Source organism: Podarcis filfolensis (assembly GCF_964270895.1).
Source record: "Podarcis filfolensis genome assembly, chromosome: 17".
Taxonomy (NCBI): domain Eukaryota; kingdom Metazoa; phylum Chordata; class Lepidosauria; order Squamata; family Lacertidae; genus Podarcis; species Podarcis filfolensis.
In genome coordinates this window covers 26807202-26829602 of record NC_139621.1, presented here as the reverse complement: position 1 = coordinate 26829602, position 22401 = coordinate 26807202, and the positions used below count along the sequence as shown (strand labels likewise).

At 46.0% G+C, this 22401-nt stretch overlaps 1 protein-coding gene across 4 annotated transcripts; it reads left to right on the top strand.

Annotated features, from left to right (window-relative positions):
• Positions 1-8810, top strand: PGAP4 (post-GPI attachment to proteins GalNAc transferase 4). Of its 4 annotated transcripts, XM_083593741.1 has the most exons (3): positions 1-238; positions 442-497; positions 6143-8810. In XM_083593741.1, the coding sequence occupies exon 3, from the start codon at positions 6244-6246 to the stop codon at positions 7429-7431; it is 1188 nt and encodes a 395-aa protein (XP_083449867.1). In that variant the 5' UTR covers positions 1-238; positions 442-497; positions 6143-6243; the 3' UTR covers positions 7432-8810. The 4 variants fall into 4 exon arrangements, with proteins under 4 accessions (XP_083449867.1, XP_083449868.1, XP_083449865.1 ...); XM_083593742.1 differs by lacking the exon at positions 442-497; XM_083593739.1 differs by lacking the exons at positions 1-238; positions 442-497 and adding an exon at positions 2697-3111.
• The last annotated feature ends 13591 nt before the right edge of the window (positions 8811-22401 follow it).

Here is a 22401-nt window from a genome sequence, read left to right as displayed (position 1 = left end):
ATTCCTGCGCTCTTGAAGTTATAGTGACCATAAGAAACATGGCTGCCACTTTGCCCTTACCTTTCCTGCCTCATTTTCCCCTTTATTCGCGGTAGCTTGAAGTCTTCGTGCCCTAAGTTGTAATGGTGGACAAAATCTGTTATTCGAAGACTTGGGCAACCTGTATGGGTACCAAAGCAACAGTTTGCCATAAATTCCGTTCATCTCAAGCGGAAGTGAGGCAGTTTAGCAGAAAGAGGTATGCATTTTTTTTAAGGTTAGGGAAAAACCCGCTCGTTATTTTAGCAGTCTTCTTAATTCTGTAGCTGAGCCTGTTTGGCTAGCTCAATAACAATCTATTATTGTACTGTACAACTATTGCGCAATTTGGGCTATATTGGGTTTGGGATTTTTAAAAATATCATTATCACCATTTTATTTTTTTATGCCGCCTTTCTGCAGTTAAAAACCATGTCGTGGATGGCTTACAACATGAAAAGAATTACATAATTACAAAAGTGAATATACCTGTAAACAGTAAATAAAGCACATCAAAAAGTACACAACAAAACTGAACAATGTCCACATAAATCATAAACACAGCTACAAAAAGTTACTATCAATAACAGCAAAATAAGAAAACAACCCCCAAACAATAACTCTGCCAAAGAGTATGTATATTTCTATATTTATTAATAAAGTTATTAATAAAGTTATCTGATAAAATTTAAATATGAAAATTTAGAGTTCTAGGTAGATTGGGAAGCAAATGCATATTTTGAAACCTGCAGAATTTCACTATTTCTAGCTTAGCTGGTCTGTAGCTGGAGTGAGTGGATGAATTCCTCTCCCCCCCCCCTCCATTTTTGTTTTTATTGCAAATAATTAAATCAACAGGGAAGGTCTTTGTTTTCCCTTCTTAAAGATCCTGCTTTTGTTTCTCAGGCCAGCAAGTCCCCAGGCACAAAAAATAATGTGTGTGTCTCTGATCACCCACCTTAAGCCAATCATAACTGTGCTTCTTCAAATCTGTATACGTACCTTATTTCTTCCCTAGCTGGCTTGTCTCCTGAGACAGACAGGTGCCAACAATCTAACTTGCAGCAGTGTGTGAGGGAGATGTTGGAAGACAGAGAGAGAAAAGATTTGTTTTTATTTCATTTCATGGCCACAAGGCAGAAGGCAGGGGTGGGGGGAGAGAGAGAGAGAGAGAGAGAGAGAGAGAGAACTTTCCACATGCTTCCTTTTGGGAGGACAAATTGTCAACACATTTTTCTCCTTTGCTGTAAGGGGGGGGGGCTTCCTTTCCCCCCTTACTTGAAGGGCAACAGGGAATATGACTGCAGCAGAAAAATGAGGGGCTTTTTGTTGTTAGTCGCCCTGACTTCAGCATATTTAGAAGTAGACTTGTTTCTGAACCTGGTTGTTCCTTCTCCAGATTCAGAGGCAGTCTGTCTCTGAATATCCTGCTTAAGGCTTCATTGTGCATCTGATTACCATTGTGGGAAGCAGGATGCTGAAGTCAATGGAGCTTTGGCATGATCCAGCACAGCTGCTCTTATATTCAAAGGGATCCTCACCCCTTTTTAAATAAAAGATTGCTCCCTTTCCATCCAGCTTCTTCAGTCCAGTTTATTTTTATCTGTGCTAACCTGCAAACACATTTCAAGCTGGCCTGATACTAGACGTTTGGGGGGGTGGAGTGGTTAAAAGGGGGGTGTGACTGTTTATCTGCTAATTAGTGAGCAGAAGTATTATTTGATCATTCTTTTGAGTATAGCTAAGGCTGTTTGTTATGATTATATGGTGGGTGCGTTGCTTATCTTAGACGAGATACTGATGGATTGCATTATTCCTCCCACTGTTTCTTCTTCCCTTACGGTAGAGTGTGTGTGTGTGTGTGTGTGTGTGTGTGTACGATTATTGCTGTAGGTCACTTGGAGATCTTCAGTTGGCAAACTTAATAAATAAAGATAAGAAAGATAAGAAAAACTAGGGAGAGAAAACTCTGTGCAACTAGAAGCATTTTAAAAGTGTTTGCGCGTATTGTATTTTTGGCAATGGATGCATTATGATGTAATGAATGCATAAATTCCAAACCTACATCAATAGGTGTCTACCTTAAATTCTTAATCATAATACAGTGGTACCTCGGTTTACAGCTGTTTTGGGACTACAACTCCCATCATCCCTAGCTAACAGGACAAGTGGTCAGGGATGATGGGAACTGAAGTCCCAAAACAGCTGGAGGGCCAAGTTTGGCCATCACTGGATAAATGGAATGAATGCTGTTAGCAGCTCAGTTGCTAGCCCTAGAAGACGCGCAGCACCAGCTGCTGCAGGCAACTCTTTTTTATGACTTGGGATTCCGCTCTGCGTCTCTCTCTCTCTCTCTCTCTCTCTCTCTCTCTCTCTGGCCGCGGTAGTCACATGTCCAGCCTTCTGAATCTCGGGGTCAAGGGTTTGAGCCCCACGTTGGGCAAAAGATTCCTGCATTGCAGGGAGTTTGTGTAGATGATCCTTCCAACACTGCAATTCTATGAATCTCATCAGAAAGCCGTCACCAAGCGTCTAGCCCAGGCATAGGCAAACTCGGCCCTCCAGATGTTTTGGAACTACAATTCCCATCACCCCTGACCACTGGTCCTGCTAGCTAGGGATGATGGGAGTTGTAGTCCCAAAACATCTGGAGGGCCGAGTTTGCCTATGCCTGGTCTAGAAGACGCGCAGCACCAGCTGCTGCAGGCAACTCTTTTTTATGACTTGGGATTCCGCTCTGCGTCTCTCTCTCTCTCTCTCTCTCTCTCTCTCTCTCTCTCTCTCTCTCTCTCTCTCGGGCCGCGGTAGTCACATGTCCAGCCTTCATGTCTTTGATCCCACCCTCGTTGCCAGAGAGAGAGGCAAGGGAGGAAACAAAACAGGGGGGGGGGAACCTGTCGGCGAGCAGGAGAGCAACAAGCAAACAGGAAAAAGCGGAACTCGGATTCCGAGCTGTTGCCGGGACGCGTAAAGAGGCAACAGGGAGGACTCGGGATTAAGTGCCGGTTCTGTTCCAAGGGGGGGTTCAGCACGCTCTCCTCCCATTTGAGGGGTTTTCTTCGACTCGTATCGGCGATGGTTGTTTTTCCCCAGGTATGTGAGCGGCGGATAGATCCGTTCCGTTTTTTAAACCTTCCTGTAAGCAGGTGGGAAGCTTGTCCGGGGCCATTTCGAAAAGGCATTTCTGTGCGTAAAGACGCACGGGGCGGGCGCGGGGGACTGGGGTTCAAGCATCCAGGCCGGCCCGAGATCTTTGTGGGGCTCCCCGTGACCTATGGCGGGCTTGCGGATGCTTTTCTGCCTATTATTATTGTGTGGTGCCCTAATTCATCCCCGCGCATTGAGGGCGAGGTGGGGTGACGGAAGCTGCTGATTCCGAGGAAAATAATAGGGGTGTGTTATGCCGGAAACTAATCTTCGGTTAACTGAGGCGGGGAAGAGAGAGCAGGCGCGAGAGACACGAGGATTAAAATTTCCGAGTTTGGAAATAAAGGGACTACCTCAAATGCGGTCTGCATTCGGGGAAGGAAGAGGCCGAGGCTGCCACTCGAATGGTTTAGCCCTGGGGAACAGGCAGAAATGGGACTTAATGTCTGCAGGTACAACTTCATTCTATCTTCTTGAAATAGCTGCCCTGCCTTTCCAGCGTGAGTTTTCTTTAATCTCCTGCAATGGCATTGTTTGTTACATGAATCTCTTTAACCATGGCCACGGAAGCCACAGGATTTCTGCAAAACTCCTGCCAGCTGAGCTCTGCCAGATCAAAATGAAGGCACGCTCAAGATTGTTTTCTCTCTTCCAAGTAGTTTTGTGGGGCAGGAGTGTTTCCCTTGTCCTGCCCCTCTATGGGCAGTGCATTCACTTCTAGAAGGGCTGTCATGGCGTATGAAACACTTCTTTCAAAAGAGACCTCTGACAGCTGTGACAGCTGTCTGGCAATGTTTCATAACAACATTCTAAGGTTGGAGGAGAGGTCCAGCAAGAGGCCAGCTGGTGATATTTGTGGTTACCCTGCCCCATTATCCTTTGCTTGACCTAACCTGTGTAAACTACCTTTAATACCTTGTGATCAGTGACCTTACGCTGGTGTAAGGGGGTCGGCTAACGTCTCGTCTTTAGTGGAGTATGCCCAACTCTTCATTTCCTGTGGCAGTGCAAAAAACAAAATTGCACAACTACATAAAACAAATGTATAAAAACCTTTGTCTAAAAAGAAAGCTCTACTTGAGTAGGGGGAACCTAACCAGGCCCGCTGGGAAGTCTCATCCTATAGAACCATAGACCTGTAGAGTTGGAAGGGACCCTGAGGGTCATCTAGTCCAACCCCTGCAATGCAGGAATATGCCGCTATCCCATACAGGGATAAAATGTGCAACCTAGGCATGATCAGCACTTTGCTCTAACCAACTGAGCCATCTAGCCTGGGAAAATTCTAACACATTCTTTTCTTAGAGGATTAGGATTATCACATAATCAACTTTAAACCACACACACACAAAAAAAAAAACTTCATGAACAGGCCTTTCTGGTTCCAGGCAGGCATCTATGATAGTTTAAATTTTAATCCTGCTCGTCAGCCAAAAAAAAATAGCCTCCAGAACAACTTAGAAAACGCTACAAACACGCTCAGGAACCAAGAAGACAAAAACTTCAGGAAAGAATGGGGAAAAAATTAGAATTTATTTAGGAGACCGCTGTAAGCAGATGAAAACATTAACAGGGTTTTAATATCGCTTGTAATGTAACAAATACTTCGGACCATATGGACAGATACAAAATATAGATTATGAAATAATGTGCAGTTGAAAATGTGAACAATAAGACCCATGGAAGGGACGGTGGGAAGTCTCAGGATTCAGAGTATCGTAATCTCTTTATACGGATGTGTACTTGATATTGTTATAAATTTAAAAAGGTAAAGGGACCCCTGACCATTAGGTCCAGTCGTGACCGACTCTGGGGTTGCGGTGCTCATCTCGCTTTATTGGCCGAGGGAGCCGGCATACAGCTTCTGGGTCATGTGGCCAGCATGACTAAGCTGCTTCTGGCGAACCAGAGCAGCGCATGGAAACGCTGTTTGCCTTCCCACCGGAGCGGTACCTATTTACCTACTTGCACTTTGACGTGCTTTCGAACTGCTAGGTTGGCAGGAGTTATAAATTTACATTTACATAAAATGATTTCGGGGGGTGGGGGAAGAAATCACCACCAACAGGACAGCCAGCAGCCTCAGATGTTTAATCTTAAAAGGTGTAGCGCAAAAGATTGCCTTACCCCGATGTTCTCACACGCCCACTTTGATTGGTGGAACTCACACTTTTATAGGATCCGCACAATACCCGCACCGTAAGAACGGAGTCATTCAGTACGGCTGCAGTAGCACTTTATAACTCCCTGCCTATAGATATCAGGCTGGTGCCTTCACTATTCTTTTTGGTCCCTGCTGAAGACATTGCTAATTTCGGCAAACCTACCCAGATGTTTAGAAAGTTTGTACGAGTTTGGTCTATTCTGATCTGGTTTCAGCTTTTTGTAGGTTTAAAATTATAGCTGTGCATATTTTTTTAGTGGTCATCTTATTGTTTTATCTTTTTTTGTGAACTGCTTTGAGGTTCTATCCTACAAGCAAGCGGTATAATAAATTTCATGAAATAAATAAAATAAATAACAGAAAAACGTACTGGGAAAGTAGAGAGCATAAACCAGGCATAGGCAAACTCGGCCCTCCAGATGTTTCAGGACTAAAGTTCCCATCATCCCTGACCGCTGGTCCTGTTAGCTAGGGATCATGGGAGTTGTAGTCCCAAAACATCTGGAGGGCCGAGTTTGCCTATGCCTGGCATAAACAAACTCAGATGCAAATTTTTGATGACAGGCTCTTTTAATAGCCAACTGGGGTGGGAAAGCTCAAAGAGCGGAGTCATGGAAAACAGCTGGGGTCTCAGCTGGAGCAACAGAGTGGCCTTGCACTCCTTTTCTTCCTTCCTCTGCTGCAGCCTGGCTTCTCAGCAGAGATGGTGGTGTCCCCTCGTCTTTTTGTCCCCTGCCCTTCTGAATCAGCCTGATCTGATGCGATGCAATCTGTAAATGTTGTTTCTCCCTCCTCTTCCTCCTCTCTTCACAGATCTGAGCCTAGCAATTCAGCTCCGCAACCCAACCGGAAGACCCTCTGGCCCCGAGGAATGGCCTGAGGCATGAGCCCGGGACCCCCTGGAAGTGGCCGCCATGCTGCTGCGAGGACTGCAGCCTTGTGGGAGGCTGTGCCGCTGGTCCAGCCCCTTCCTGCAGCTCCTTGCCTTGACGGCGGTGACGTTCGTCGTGCTGGCGCCCCTGACTTGCCACCGCCTCCTCCACTCTTACTACTACCTGCGGCACTGGTACCTGAGCCCCATGAGCCAAGACTTCCTCCGGCAGAACCAGGAGGACGGCCTGAGAGCCCTCCGCTACTTTGAGAGGCTGCGGGTGAACAATGCCTCTGAGCCGCCGCCCGGCGAGGCCCGCCGGACGGGCTTGCTCATCACCATCATCACCGTGCAGCGGCGCCCCGAGTTCCACTACGTCCTCCAGGTGGCGTCCCGCTTTCACCGCCTGCTCCGCCAGTGCGGGGCCCCTTGCCAGCGCCACCAGATCTTGCTCTGCAACGTGGAGGCCGACCCCAGCAGCCACGCAGACGCCCAGCTGCTGGCCGGCTTCTTTGGTGTGGTGAACCGCTACGGCAGCCGGCAGGCTCCGGAGCTGTCACTGAACCAGTTTGAGAAGGAGAAGCGGGATTACGCCTACTGCCTGGAGAAGTCGCTGCAGGACTACGACCCGGAACACGTGCTGCTGGTGGAAGACGATGCCGTCCCAGAGGATGAGATCTTCCCGGTGCTGAACCACCTCTTGCAGGTCCGCTTCTCCAAGCCCCACCTCCGAGACGCCCTCTACGTGAAGCTCTACCACCCCGAGAGACTGCAGCGCTACCTCAACCCGGAGCCCATGAGGATCCTGGAGTGGCTCGGAGTGGGCATGCTGGGTGGCTCACTGCTGGGGTTCGCGTATGCCTGGGCGGCCGGCCGCCCCGGCCCCAGCTGGCCTGTCGCCCTGTTTTTTGCCCTGTACAGCATGCTGCTGGTGGAGCTGGTTGGGCGTCACTACCTCCTGGAGCTGCGCCGCCTGGCCCCGCCCCTCTACAACGTCGTGCCTGCCACCGAGTGCTGCACCCCTGCCATGCTGTTCTCTGCCCCTTCTGCCCGCCGCGCGCTGGGCTACCTGAAGAAGCTGCGCTGCCGGTCGGGTTTCGCCAAAGACACAGCCCTGTACTCGCTGCTGCGCACCAAGGGCGAGCGGGCCTTCGTGGTGGAGCCCAACCTGGTCAGGCATGTGGGGATGTTTTCAAGTCTCAGGGTAAACATCAATCCCAAGCTGCTTTGACTCCTCAGGTGTACGAAGAGCTGGAGCAGAGGGTGTCGCGAATTCTTCGCGGTGCTTTAGCAGAAATGCTCAGAGTTCCAGGTTCTTCAGTGCAGTGTATTTATTGTGAGCTATATATACAAATATCTGCAGGCTATAATACACGAGCAGTTCATACAGTCAAACAGAGTACCTGGCTGCACCTTAAGGCAAATAGGAAGACCTTTCTATCTCTCCCTCTCTGACCACACTGTTCTACACCACCCCTTTACTGCTGGATGGGTTTCCCTTTTAAACCGAGGACAGCCAATCAACTGTCAGCACATTACCGCTGACCAAGCACTTCCATAGAAAGTATTGCAGGCTGATTGTATCAGCTAGCAAACTCAAGCCTGCAGACTTACTATCTCTCACAGCATTCTGTGAATCCCGACAGAGGAACCGGAAGCCCCTGGGTGAGGTCTGTTCCCAGACTGCCAGGGCGGGGGCTGAAGGCTTCCCATGAAATGCACAAAACAAACATGTTGAGGAAAATGCTGTAGATGAGCCTTCCCCTGCCCCTAAGACGCGTTTTCTACGGGTTGGGAGGGCATATGGCCTAATTAGTCCCCCTCTCCCCATGCCTCCATGATGGTGGTGGTGATGGTGATGTAGGCAATTGTGATGTACCCCACCTTTCCCCTGGCCCAGACTCAAGGCAGCTTTGGCCATCCCATATTGGGTCTGGTGTGGGGCAAGTAATGATGGGGCTGGGTTAGTGGGGAGGGGGGTTGCAGGCACCGCCGATAAGCTGACTAGCAGCACCTGCAAAGCCCCCTGCATGGTGCAAGCGCCAACACTCAGCTGGTTGGTGGTGGTTGCAGAGAATCATGCAGGTTGCTTTGAAGGCCCGATGATTGGCCACTTGCCGGGGCTTCAAAGCACCATGCACCAAGGTGGTGAAGATGGATCGCCTGATGTCATTTTGACATTGAGTGATGTCAGGTGATAAGGTGGCCCTGCCCACCTATGAAACTTGGCCAGTGGGGAAGGTCAGGATCCAACCCGCCAGCTGGATCCAATCCCCATCCCTGGTGCAAGGCGAAAAGGGGGAGATGCATGAGGAGTCAGAAATAGTGCAGTCCAGCAATAGCTGTGTCACATGGGGTTTCTGCTCATTTCTTGGTGCTCTCGGCAGATAAATACTAGGACTGCACAAAGCTCGACAATGAGATGAAGATTGCAAAGGTGTTACTTTTTATAAACTCTTTAAAATAGCTTTATATCCTCTACAATAAACTATTTTTAAGAGACACTTTCCCTTCAATGAGAACTATCTGTTGTCTTTTTAGAAGACAGAACTATTTTGTAAACAGCTTTAGCCTATATCAAAAACAATATAATTTTCCAGAAAGAAAATTCACCTTTGTCTTAATATCTGTTTTGTTTGTTATGTCATTCTTTCATTGAGCGTCTCGCCCACTAGCAGTATCTACATCATCATCATAAACTTTATTGCACTAGCCAAAGGCCATGGCATCATTCACAAAGGGAACGAAAAGAAAAGCAACAATAACTATAAAAACCATAAAAACATCGGGCACTGCAAATACAATAAACCATGGTCGCATCTCCTAGAAATCATTTGTTGGGTACGATAGAATAGCAGGGGGTTCTCAGGTAGAATGTGCCAGCTTAAATGTCCGAATCTCCTTTGCAATTGACCACTGTTTTATCTAGTTCTTTTCTCCTGGTCTTCTTAGTTGCCAATGCATACAGTGCTGCTTTATAAGTTACAAAGTCATCAGTATCACTCAGCAGCCATTTCACCCTTTCCACCCTGTTCGAGTGTGTTCCATTCGTAAGCAGGGGTTTTATAAATCAATCTCCTGGTTCTATGTGTAGTGGGCATTGCAATAAATAGTGGTACAGATCCTCTACGCAAGGTTGCCCACACAGACAAAGTCTCTCCATGTACTGTACTTTGCCGTACCGACCACCCACCACCGCCGAGGGCATCGATTGGAATCGTAATTCTGTAAAAACGATTCTTAGTGCGGCAAGTAGGAGCCTTGTCAGATAGCTAGCTCAGATGTGCTCCATTTTGATAAGTGGGAACCCTGGTGAACTTTGGGTAGAGGCAATTGTGGTTAAATCCCGTTCTGCATCAGACCTGAAGAGACAATCTCTTAAGTGCCTCTTATCCATCTTCATGATCACCTGAAGATCTTGGAATTGATATTGGGTCAAGAGGTGTTGGATGCCATCCTTCCAACATTTGGTCTGTTTCCGTTCTGTGTGGGTCATAGCGGGGAATCTCTCCTCTGAGAGAGATTGGAGTTTTTTCACATAGTTTAAGCACAGATAGTCAGTTCTAGCCCATATTGTTGTCACGTCCGCTTCCACACGGAGAAGAGCAGCTGGGGTCCCATTGGGGAGCGAGAGCACTTTCCTGAGGAATTTGTTCTGCACTATTTCTAAGGCTTTGTTAGCATTTGGATCCATGCCCCATATCGCTACTCTGTGGGACTTGGGACTGAAACTGCCTTGGTCTCACTGGTCAGTGATCTCCGTCGGGCTAGGGACAAAGGTGAGAGCTGTTTCCTAGTTCTGCTGGATCTCTCAGCGGCTTTTGACACCATCAACCATAACATCCTTCTGGACCGTCTTGAGGGACTGGGAGCTGGGGGCACTGTCATACAGTGGTTCCGCTCCTTCCTCCTGGGCCGTGTTCAGAAACTGGGGGGGGGATGAGTGTTCAGACCCCTGGGCTCTCACTTGTGGCGTGCCTCAGGGTTCTGTCCTCTCCCCCATGCTTTTCAACATCTATATGAAGCCGCTGGGAGAGATCATCAGGGGGTTTGGTGCTGGGTGTCCATCAGTATGCGGATGATACCCAGCTCTACCTTTCTTTCAAATCGGAACCAGTGAAGGCGGTGAAGGTCCTGTGTGAGTGTCTGGAGGCGGTTGGAGGACGGATGGCGGCTAACAGATTGAGGTTGAATCCTGATATCCCACCCTCCCCAGCCGAAGCCGGGCTCAGAGCGGCTAACAACAATAAAAGTAACACAGTGTACATAAAATCACAATCAATTAATTAAAATACATTCTAAAATCAATGCATTCTAAAATCAGTTCAGAATCAAATTAATGGCAACCATTGGGCTAGAGTTCTATGAGGATGACCAAAGGAGGGGGTCAGACTGTGCCTTTGCCAAGTATGTCAGGTGCTCAAGCAACAATGGGGCAAAGGTGTCAGGGAGCCAATCGTTTCTAATATAAAAACAAAAGGAGCTGTGTCCTACACTTGCCTGAAGCCTACCCACCCCAAGGAGGCTATAGCCACCATATGAAACAAAGCTGAAGGAAAGGGTGGAAAAATGCAGAGATCCCAAAAGCAAAGCTGTGAAATGGGAGCTACTGCCGTATTAGTTGAAACCTGCCTATAAGGAGGATTATCCTTAGAAATGGTAGGTTTCTAAGCACTACCTCTATCCCTCTGAATTATTTGTAGACTTTTTGGGTCAGGGGTCTTTTTTTGCCTCTGCTTTCCTGGAAAATACCCTGTCCATTGATGGTTGCATATGGATGGCTCACTTTCATGGTTAGTTGCATGCTTGGCACTTAGCAGAAATCTATGGAACTATCCAAATTTGTGTAAAGAGCCACAAGGAAAACAAGCTGTTTTCTTGTGAGAGCTGCAACAGCGCTGTTTTCCAGCAGACTTCTTGTTGTGTGGTTAAATTGTCCTTTCCAGTTGTCAGGATGATACAGGGTCCCTTATTTTCACCATGTGGCATGAGAGAACTCAGCTCAGGATAGTTTCAGCTGTGTGTATGGATTTGTAATGAAACCAAACTCAGCAAAAGCAGTGGACCCAAGCATGGACCCAGCTAGAGTCGCTGAGGGCTGATTTCAGCATTGCAATGCCATGTAAAGGTAAAGGGACCCCTGACCATTAGGTCCAGTCGTGACCGACTCTGGGGTTGCGGTGCTCATCTCGCTCCACTGGCCGAGGGAGCTGGCGTACAGCTTCCGGGTCATGTGGCCAGCATGACTAAGCCACTTCTGGCAAACTAGAGCAGTGCACGGAAACACCGTTTACCTTCCCACTGGAGTGCTACCTATTTATCTACTTGCACTTTGATGTGCTTTTGAACTGCTAGGTTGGCAGGAGCAGGGACCGAGCAACGGGAGCTCACCTCGTTGCGGGGATTCGAACTGCCGACCTTCTGATTGGCAAGTCCTAGGCTCTGTGGTTTAACCCACAGCGCCACCCGCGTCCCTGCAATGCCATGTACAGTCTGCCTAAAACTATGCAGTTTTTGTTTTTGCAAGCTCCATGCTGCATGTATCAGTGCACATACCATGTGCACCAACTTGGTTTTTGAGCTTTTGCTGATGTGGTACAGGCCTCTCGTAGTAACGTACACGAAGATTCTACACACCAGCGACCGCAAGTGTCCTCGTGCCCTGGCTATGAGCATGAACCAGGAGCTCCCCACTTTCAAACCTTACTTCTGGTTGCAGTCTTACAAAATGGTTATATTAGGCAAAATGGGAGCCTGTTGGAAAAGTGGGGTAAAAAAATCAAATAAATGGATTATTCTTTTTTTTAAAAAAATAAAGTTTTTTATTTATACAACAAAAAAAGAAAAAAAACACAAATACCAAATTACACACAAATTACAAAAATAACCATAGACACATAATTTTCTTAGCAAACAATAAAACATCTATTGGTCTTAACACTAAAGACCCAACCTCCCGTCTATTCCATATTTCAAATTCATATTACTTATTGCCAATACACACTATTATCATAATTAAACTTATTCTCAATAAATCTAATTTCTTATATCTACCTTGCAACTATTACTGAAGTTCCTCGAATGCTGCAACAGAATTTAAACTACTATATTTATTTTTCAGATATGCTTTGAAAACCTCCCATTTTGAAACAAAATCCTGTTTTGATTTATTCTTTATTTTTTCTGATAAACCATCTAATTCGGCATATTCTGTCAGCTTTTGGATCCAATCTTGTATAGAGGGGATTTCATTACTCTTCCATTTTGCTGCGATCAAAACTCTTGCTGCCGCCGTCGCATATAAAAAGATACCCTCCTCTTTTGTGGAATATCCAAATCTGTTATTGCCAGGAGGTAGGCCTCTGGTTTTTTATTGAAAGAGATCTTTAGCATTTTTTGCAGTTCTGCATGTATACTCTCCCAGAATACCTGTATTTTCCTACATATCCATCACATATGGTAGAATGTTCCTGAGTCTCCGCATCTCCAACAATTACTTGACACATTTTTATACATTTTTGAAAGTTTCCATGGTGTTAGATACCATCGATGTTGCATTTTTTGAAAGTTCTCTCTAATCATGTAATAATTTGTGAATTTCCAATTGATCTTCCATAAATTTTCCCATTGGGCCATGGTTAATTTTCCCATGAATGGCCAAAATCCTGGGACCACCTCACCATTGCCACTGTTACCTCCTCCTCCTTGACTGTCCACTCAAGGAGGAGTCGGTAAGTTTTGGAAAGAGTTTTTCTTTTAGAATTTACAAGATCAGATTTGAATTGGGAAATTTCTGTTGAGAACCCCTTTTGTTTGTCAGATTTAAATTTTTCAAAAAACTGATGGTATTGGAACCAGTCTGAAATGTGTTCTCTTATTTCCTCAAAGTTTTTGCATTTAAATAAATGGATTATTCATTGGGCAAACTAGATACCCTAAGTGTGTGGGTATCACTTCTGGTATACCTTACAGGGCTAGATAACAGAATGTGAACTGCTCCGAATGCTTGAAACAAATTGCATAAATCCTAAGTAATATCATCAAGCCAACTCATGTGCTAAGAGGCTTTTGAATGCCATGCGCTCACCTGCATGCCACATGAAGGACTGTCAAATGAAGGGTTTTCAGCTGGCAACACAGCTACACGGTGACACACACACACACGACTTGCATCTGTATCAACAGACAAGACTAATACGGAAGGAAAAGTTGGTTTGCAGATAAACTTCATTTGCTTTTGGGCTACCCTATTTGTAAACCTGGCCTGTTTATAAGTGTTGGGAGGGGGGATAATTTTATTTTGTTTCGTAGGGAAATTTGTATCAGATGTTCTGATTTTAGGGCTCTAGCCCCCCAACATGATTTGATTTTTTTTAAAAAAAATCGTGCTTTTCTGAACTCCAATCACAAAATGAAATTGCCAGTGAATGCAACCAAAGATACTGTTTTTACAAACCCGGCCCCCCCCTTTTCCCATTGCATAGAGACAGTCTGCTTCCACCTGGGAGAAACCGGCCACAAGGGGATGCTGTATTACAGGAGAGTGCTGACCGAGGGGTTGTCTGAAAACCTCTAAGCAGAATGCCCTTATTTCACGTGGTTTGGTTTTTTGTCAACAGAGGTGGATGCTACCCACAGGGAGAATGTAGTCTCAAAAGAGGATCATTCGGACCCTGAAAATGATAACACAAGTCTGATGATGATTGCAAATGTTCCACGTGACACTTGATAAACCCATTTTGAAATCTCGCAGAGCTGATCCCCTAGAGAGATCAAGTTGCAAAGGAAGGGGAGAACTCTTGTGTTTTAATAGCTGGGGATTGAAATGATTTGGTTTAATGAGGGTGGTCTTTTTTCCAAACAATAAAGTGACGAGAACAAATTGTGTCAGTGTTCTTATTCATGAATTTCCTCTATAGCCCAACTCTTTTACCCGTTTTTTTTAGGAAGTTGGAAACTGATATTAAAAAAAATTGGATAAGGGTGACATTTTCATGGGCTGATGGTATTGCTGTATTTAAAATAATACAAAGTCCAATCAAAGTCTCTGTTCATATTCTTAGCATTATAGTAAGATCTTTAAACAAAATCCAAGCCATGGTGAATTCTATAAATTCCATGGCAAAAGCCAAAACAGAATGGCAACCAGTAGTTACTGATGGAATTGCTGTGTCACACATAGAGAAATATAACCAGGAACTCTCATTAAGTGCTGCGTTGTGATGGTACAAGAATTTTAGAGATGGGAAGCCAAACAGGTGAATGGGGGTCTTCAAGCTGACAGGACCTGTTTCGCTTTGAAGTCCAAAAGGCACACTTTTCAAATTAAAGAATTCTGAGCCCAGGAATTGCCCAGAAATCTTACCAGTGAATCCAGATTTAGCTTCTGCCCCCCTGTGGCCTATAAGACTGCCCCTTATAAGGTGGGGTTAGGTTGTATTTCTCTCAATGGCCAGGCATGGCCCAAGACATTTTACCGCCTGAGGCAAAGGGCTGTTGACTCTTACTTAACACTGGTGCTGGAGCAGCATCCTCTACTCCAGTGGAGGGTAGCAGTTTAGCCATGTGGCACACACAGCTGTAGCAGTTGTTGCAGTGAGCGGTGGGGGAACAGCATCTGCTGGTTGAGGCTGCTGTCTCACTCTACCCAATGGTAGGGCCACCCCTGCTGAACAGATCTTAGCTATGAAGAACAGAAAATATTTGATACAAATATGAAACAGATACAACTTTTCCAAATGTCTTTTCATTAGTTCTCCATATAGCACTGGTTTCCAAAGGGCTAACTGAAGTATGAGCAAGGAGAAATTTTGTTCTTTTAGGGATTTGTTTTGGAAGGATGAGAAATTGTCCATATAAAATACAATGTTCTCAGGGGCCCTTCTACCTGCTCCATGATAAGAAGAAGAAGAAATTTTATTTATACCCCACCCTCCCCGGCCAGAGCCGGGCTCAGGGCGGCTAACACCAATAAAATCACAGTAAAAACATAATGGGGGGGGGGGAGAGAGAAGAAGAAAAACAATTTTAAAAACAGGTTAAAAGGCAATTTAAAATGCAGCCTCATTTTAAAAGTAGACGATAAATCAAGACCATAAGGGGAGGGAAACTTAAGGGTCAGACTGAGTCCAAACCAAAGGCCAGGTGGAACAGCTCTGTCTTGCAGGCCCTGCGGAAAGATGTCAAGTCCCACAGGGCCCTAGTCTCTTGTGACAGAGCATTCCACCAAGTCGGGGCCAGTACTGAAAAGACCCTGGCCCTAGCTGAGACCAGTCTAACCACCTTGCGACCCAGGACCTCCAAAATGTTGTCATTTGTAGACCTTAAGGTCCTCCGCAGGGCATACCAGGAGAGGCGGTCCCATAGGTACATGGGTCCTAGGCTGCATAGGGATTTAAAGGTCAAAACCAGCACCTTAAATCTGACCCTGTACTCCACCGGGAGCCAGTGCAGTTGGTAAAGCACTGGATGAATGTGATCCCTCAGCAAGGACCCCATAAGGAGCCTCGCCGTGGCATTCTGCACCCGCTGGAGTTTCTGGGTCAGCTTCAAGGGCAGCCCCGTGTAGAGCGAGTTACAATAATCAAGCCTGGAGGTGACCATTGCATGGATCACTGTGGCCAGGTCAGGGCGGGAAAGGCAAGGGACCAACTGCTTAATACGGCGGAGATGGAAAAATGCCACCTTTGCTGTGGCTGCAACCTGCGCCTCCATGGAAAGGGAGGCATCAAAGGTTACACCCAAGCTCTTGGCAAAAGGCGCTGGCACTAAATGAGCGGGCGCATAAAGATATTAAAAAGAATCGGGGAAAGGATTGTGCCCTGTGGGACTCCACTCACCAAGGAGTGCCGCGGTGACAACTCCCTCCCTAGCGCCACCCTCTGTCCCCGACCAGAGATAAAGGAGCTCAGCCATTGTTGGACTGTGCCCTGAATCCCCACATTGGCAAGGTGGTGGTCCTAAAGTTCGTGATCAACGATGTCGAAGGCTGCTGACAGATCTAAGAGAATCAGCAGTCCCGACCCGCCTCGATCCAGCTGTCCACAAAAATCATCTCTTAGGGTGACCAAAGCTGTCTCGGTCCCGTAACCAGGGCAAAAGCCAGACTGAAATGGGTCCAGAGCCGACGTTTCATCCAGAAGCCTACCAAGCTGTTCGGCAACTGCTCTCTCAATTACCTTACCCAGGTACGGAGGATTCAAAACCGGGCGGTAATTGGATAGATCTAAAGGATCTAGAGGGACACAGGTGGCGCTGTGGGTTAAACCACAGAGCCTAGGACTTGCCGATCAGAAGGTCGGCGGTTCGAATCCCCGCGACAGGGTGAGCTCCCGTTGCTCGGTCCCTGCTCCTACCAACCTAGCAGTTCAAAAGGACATCAAAGTGCAAGTAGGTTTCTGCGGGAAGGTAAACGGCGTTTCTGTGCACTGCTCTGCTTCATCAGAAGCAGCTTAGTCATGCTGGCCACATGACCCAGAAGCTGTACGCCGGCTCCCTCGGCCAATAAAGCAAGATGAGCTCCGCAACCCTAGAGTTGGTCACGACTGGACCTAATGGTCAGGGGTCCCTTTACCTTTACCTTAAAGGATCTAGAGATGTTTTCTTTAAGAGCGGACCCACCACTGCTTTCTTCAACTCCTCTGGGAAAGTACCCGTGCCAAGGGACTGATTGATGATCTCACCCAGGGGGACCCACACCTCGTGTGGATGACATTCCTGTTACTATTTAACAGTTGACTTCAGATGATGATGATGATTTACTAACTTGCAATTTCTCCCAAGTTCCTCCCTCTCAGTTCCTGACTGCTTGGTCATTGCTCTGTGGTGGGAGCATGGGAAGTCTTTAACTATTAATTGCAGAGTTGGTTGCAAATTTTGCAAAGCACAGCTTGTGAGCTGCACAGAGAGAAGAATTTGCCTGCAGCATCCTCTGCCTCAGATGAATCTGAACTTGCATCTAGCCAATTGCTAGGGTCTGCCATTTTCAGATATGTGCTTTTACCGTAATCGGCTGCTCTCAAAGGTCTGAGATGGAGTAGAGGTTTGGCACGAGAAAGGCCACATTAATGAAGAGCAATTGTGATTATTAATTAATAGCAGCAGAGGCTAATGGACTTTGAAACAGATTTGCAAGGGACAAGAGGACATAGCAAGGTGAGAGCCACGTTATGAGGGAATGGGAAAAGCTTCATATTAATAGTAAACTAGATCAGAGTAGTACTTTAACACCGAGCAGGCCAGGTGCACACTTTCTACGCTCCGCTGACACTCTGCTTTCACGTGCACAGACAGGCATGTACAATATTATTTCTCCATCTCACAAATAGCCATTAAGGTAGACTTTCTGTGAATCACCGACTGCTGCTCTGGGAGCTGGGAGCCTTCTCTGGCATAGCTGAGAATTTGTCTGGATGTTGACTGGACTAGGAGAGAGCAGACAAGAAGAAGGGGTTTTAGCTTGGTGGCAAGAGCATCTGCTTCACATGCAGTATGTCCCAGGTTCAGGTAGGGCTGGGAATTTTTCCTGTCTGAAATCCTGGCATCCTTGCCAGTCACTTTTAGACAGAGCTGAGCTAGGTGGGCCAAGAGCTCACTGCAATGTCCTACGTGATAAAGGACAAACTGGAAAACATTTCATTTTGAGACAGCTAGCTTGCCTTGTGAGGTGACAAGCAAGTAAACCGGCTCATTGGTGATTCTCTAATTATGAATTTTCCATTTAGCAAAGTCTACAACTGTCCCTATTTTCCAGGGACAGACTCGGATTTACAGAAGCCATCTCAGTTTTTGATTTGATCTCAGAATGTCCCACTTTTCCTTAGAATGTCCCTATTTTCACTGGAGAAATGTTGGAGGGTATGGAGTTCTATAACCCCTGAGCCAAGGAGATAAGTAGCTATGCAACCTTTAGAAGACATCTGAAGGCAGCTCTGTAGTGGGGAGTTTTTTATGTTTAATGTTTTATATATGTTGGAAGCCACCCAGAATGGCTGGGGCAACCCAGTCAGGTGGGCAGGGAAGAAGAATGTTGGGGCAATTTGTCACTACGCTTTTTGGAAATGTCTTGTTGTATGCCATCACACTCCCCCCCCCTCCTGAATTTGATGATTTTCAGTCCTGGCTGTGCATTTAGATGTTAACGGGTGGAATTAATTTGTCCTGGCATGCTGCTCTCCCTTAGGGTGACAATTAAAGTCCTCGTAAGCGCTCACTCCAGGAAGCCAAGTTAGTAGTCCTGTTGTTCTTTTCCTCCAGCTATTCGAACCTCCCTCTGTGGCTTGTCTTTCCTGCTGGGGTGTGGTGGCTCTTCAAAGGAGAAGCATGATGAAGAAAGTCAAAATTCTTAGGCAGAGGCATTGCACACCAACATGGGAGTGTTTGAGAGTGCCAAGAAACATGTGTTGGTGACTCATGGTTTAAACCAATGCTCACCATATAGGCAGAACCGTGTGTGCTTTGTAAGAAAGCATTTAAAATTCAGGTGCCAGATTCGCCACTGAGAAAAATTGAACTCTGCCACATAATTAGGAAAATTTAGAACTATGCGAACTTTACCATTTTGCATAATTTATTCTGGTTGTGCTAGACATAGAAAAAAGGATGGTGTTATGCAGGACCTGAAACCCTAGCCATCAGGAATTTTGCCATCTCTTTAAGTTGCATGTGTATCTAAATTGCCACAAGGGCAAGAAGATGGGCTGTTTTTAAATACAGTGGAACCTTGGTTCTCGAACTTAATCTGTTCCGGAATTTCGTTCGACTCCCGAAACATTCGAAAACCAAGGTGCAGCTTCTGATTGGCGTGGGCACCCTGGAAACAATGTTAAATAAGTTGGAGTTCTTGTTATTAAATATACCAAGAAAAAAGCACACCAAGAACTCTGGCCAATATAAGTTTCAATAGTGGGAGTGGTCCCTACTCCCAAATCAATAGTCAATTGTAACAAAAACTAATCCATTCAAAAGTATGTATTCTGACAAGGATTACAAACTCAAGATACACGTTGATCTACCCACACTTAGCTGATGAAGGTGAATACATCAAAACAGGGCGCTGTCCTGGCTTCTGATCCATAATTGACTTCTGATTTCTGCTCAATGATTGAAACTAAGATCATCACGTCAAATCTGACTATGGACTAACATGAACTTACCTCTATTCATAAATTCTTATCTCTAATTCTGTAACGAATTATTGTGTTATACATATCCTTATGAGTTTGAGTTTGTAATCTCAGTTTGAGTTTGTAATCTCAATTTGAGTTTGTAATCCTTGTCAGAATACATACTTTTGAATGGATTAGCTTTCGTCCCGGAAACAATAGTTGACAGCTGCATCAGACGTTTGGCTTCCGAAAAATGTTCAAAAACTGTAACACTTCCAGGTTTTTGGCGTTCAGGAGCGATTTGTTCATCAAATAAGCCGTTTGAGAACCAAGGTTCCACTGTAATAATCCCTCCCTGAAATTCTACACCCAGTGCCATATTCTGCAGGTTTCCTGCACTCCCACAGAATTGCAGTGACCATGCAACATGTGTTCTTGGACTTGAATACACAGAAGCATCTTTAAAGATGAAAGTATCATTTTGATTGTGAAATGGCTGTTTACACCTGAGATGAAACAGACACATCTCTTCAATAACTTGCTGGTTTAATTGCATATGAAAGGAAATAAGGCACAATCAGCCACAGTTAAGCATGTTCACAGTCCGCTAATTTCATGTAGAAGATGAAACACATGATTTAAATTGTGTTCCCCGTCCTGCCATGTTTTTAGATGCTTTGGTAGTTTTATCTTTTGTGTGTTTGCTGCGCTGGGCTCTTCTTGGAGGAAGATTTGGATATAAATCTAATAAATAAAAGTCTTTGTAGACAGGAATGAATAAACATTGCTGTTTCTTCCATGTCACTTGAAGCCAGCAGTTCACATGACAGCTGAAAGTTCTGCCTCTTGACTTAGCATGGGGAGAGAACCATCAGTGTTCTAGCAAACATTGCATCTCTCGATGGAAATGGGGTCTAATGTTCAAGGCCACTGAGCACTTAGGCTGTGTTTGAGAACAGGCTGGCTAAACAATCTCCAGGGCTCCTGGCTGTCCAGTGAATTGCAAATAATCAATGGGAGCTGCTTGTAGTGCATAGAAGCCTTGCAGAAAATAAAAGCCCTTATGCAATAGCCACACCGTTTTAACAAAACTCTTGTGAGAGATCCAAATATATTTTCTCCATCTGTTGTGAGTGAATTGCATTTCCCCAAAATGTGCATGTATTTCACTAAATGAGCATGCACTGGGAAGTGCCAATTAATTGTGCGATTTTACACATCGCACGTCACAATAGTGTTGTTGTTGTTATTTATTTGATTTGACTTCTTGTTTGCCCTTCACTATACAGTCCTAAGGTTGACACTGTTACAAAACAACAACAACCACCCTAAATTCCTCTCTGCCTAGGCAAAGTGCCTTTCCTGAGACCGGCTAGAGGAGCTGGGAGCTGGGAGCTGGGGCACTGTTATACAGTGGTACCTCAGGTTAAGTACTTAATTTGTTCCGGAGGTCAGTTCTTAACCTGAAACTGTTCTTAACCTGAAGCACCACTTTAGCTAATGGGGCCTCCTGCTGCTGCCGCACCGCTGGAGCACGATTTCTGTTCTCATCCTGAAGTAAAGTTCTTAACCTGAAGCATTATTTCTGGGTTAGCGGAGTCTGTAACCTGAAGCGTATGTAACCTGAAGCATATGTAACCTGAGGTACCACTGTACATTGGTTCCGCTCCTTCCTCTTGGGCCGTGTCCAGAAAGTGGTGTTGGGGGATGAGTGTTCAGACCCCTGGGCTCTCACTTGTGGGGTGCCTCAGGGTTCCGTCCTCTCCCCCATGCTTTTTAGCATCTATATGAAGCTGCTGGGAGAGATCATCAGGGGGTTTGGGCTGGATGTTCATCGGTATGCCCTGTGAAACGCCCTCCCATCAGATGTCAAGGAAATAAACAAGGAAACCAACAGGCATCCATGTTTAGGGAAGTTTTTAAATAGTGATGTTTTATTTGGTTTTTAATCTGTTGGGAGCCACCCTGAGTGGCTGCGGAAATCCAGCCAGATGGGCAGGGTATAAATAAGTTGTTGTTGTTGAAGCAGAACTACTCTTTGGAAGTTTAAAACAATGATCTCTGGGAAGAGGAATTGACTGTAAAACCATTCAGGTAGTTGTAGTTCTGTGTGAAGAACAGGGGTCTCCTAGCAATTCTCAGCACATTTCCCAGAATTCTTTAGGGGAAGCCATGACTCTTTAAAGGGGGTGTGGGTGGCACTGTGGGTTAAACCACAGAGCCTAGGACTTGCCAATCAGAAGGTTGGCGGTTCGAATCCCCACGATGGGGTGAGCTCCCGTTGCTCGGTCCCTGCTCCTGCCAACCTAGCAGTTCGAAAGCATGTCAAAGTGCAAGTAGATAAATAGGTACTGCTCCGGCAGGAAGGTAAACGGTGTTTCTGTGTGCTGCTCTGGTTTGCCAGAAGCAGCTTAGTCATCCTGGCCACATGACCCGGAAGCTGTACGCCGGCTCCCTTGGCCAATAAAGCGAGATGAGCTCCACAACCCCAGAGTCGGTCACAACTGGACCTAATGGTCAGGGGTCCCTTTACCTTTATGACTCTTTAAATTGGTATCACGGGGCTTTAAATCTATAGTGTGCATGTGGCCTATGACATTACCTGGGTTTGTTGCAAAAATTAAAAACGGCTTCATTGGAATTGCATCATTCCTTTGTCTCTTTTCATTCTGGCCATCCGTCCGGGGAGAAAAAAAATCCCACCCAGGCTTGTCAAAATAGCAACCCTGTGTGACCTTCTACAGAGAAGTTTCATGCTAATGCATAAATGAAAGAGCCTTTTGAAATGACCTGTATACAAACATGTACCTAGGAGCATTTAAAAAAGGCTGCAGTTAGGAATATGCATGCCTGAATTGAGGGGGCCTGGCTTTTTAGTCATGATGGTGCTGTCAGCCTCCTTGCGAAAACTCAGCTATCTCCTTCCTGCTAATGCCTGTATGTTACATCCTATAGGTAGGAAGGCTCTGTTTGTACATGAAAAGGAGGGGGGCACATTTTATTGGCTGAGCTCTGTCACTGTTCAGTAGCCAATCAGAGCTGCTGAGCATTTGCACCTCTCCAACCAGCTTGAAGAAGAGGAAGAGAAGGGGGAG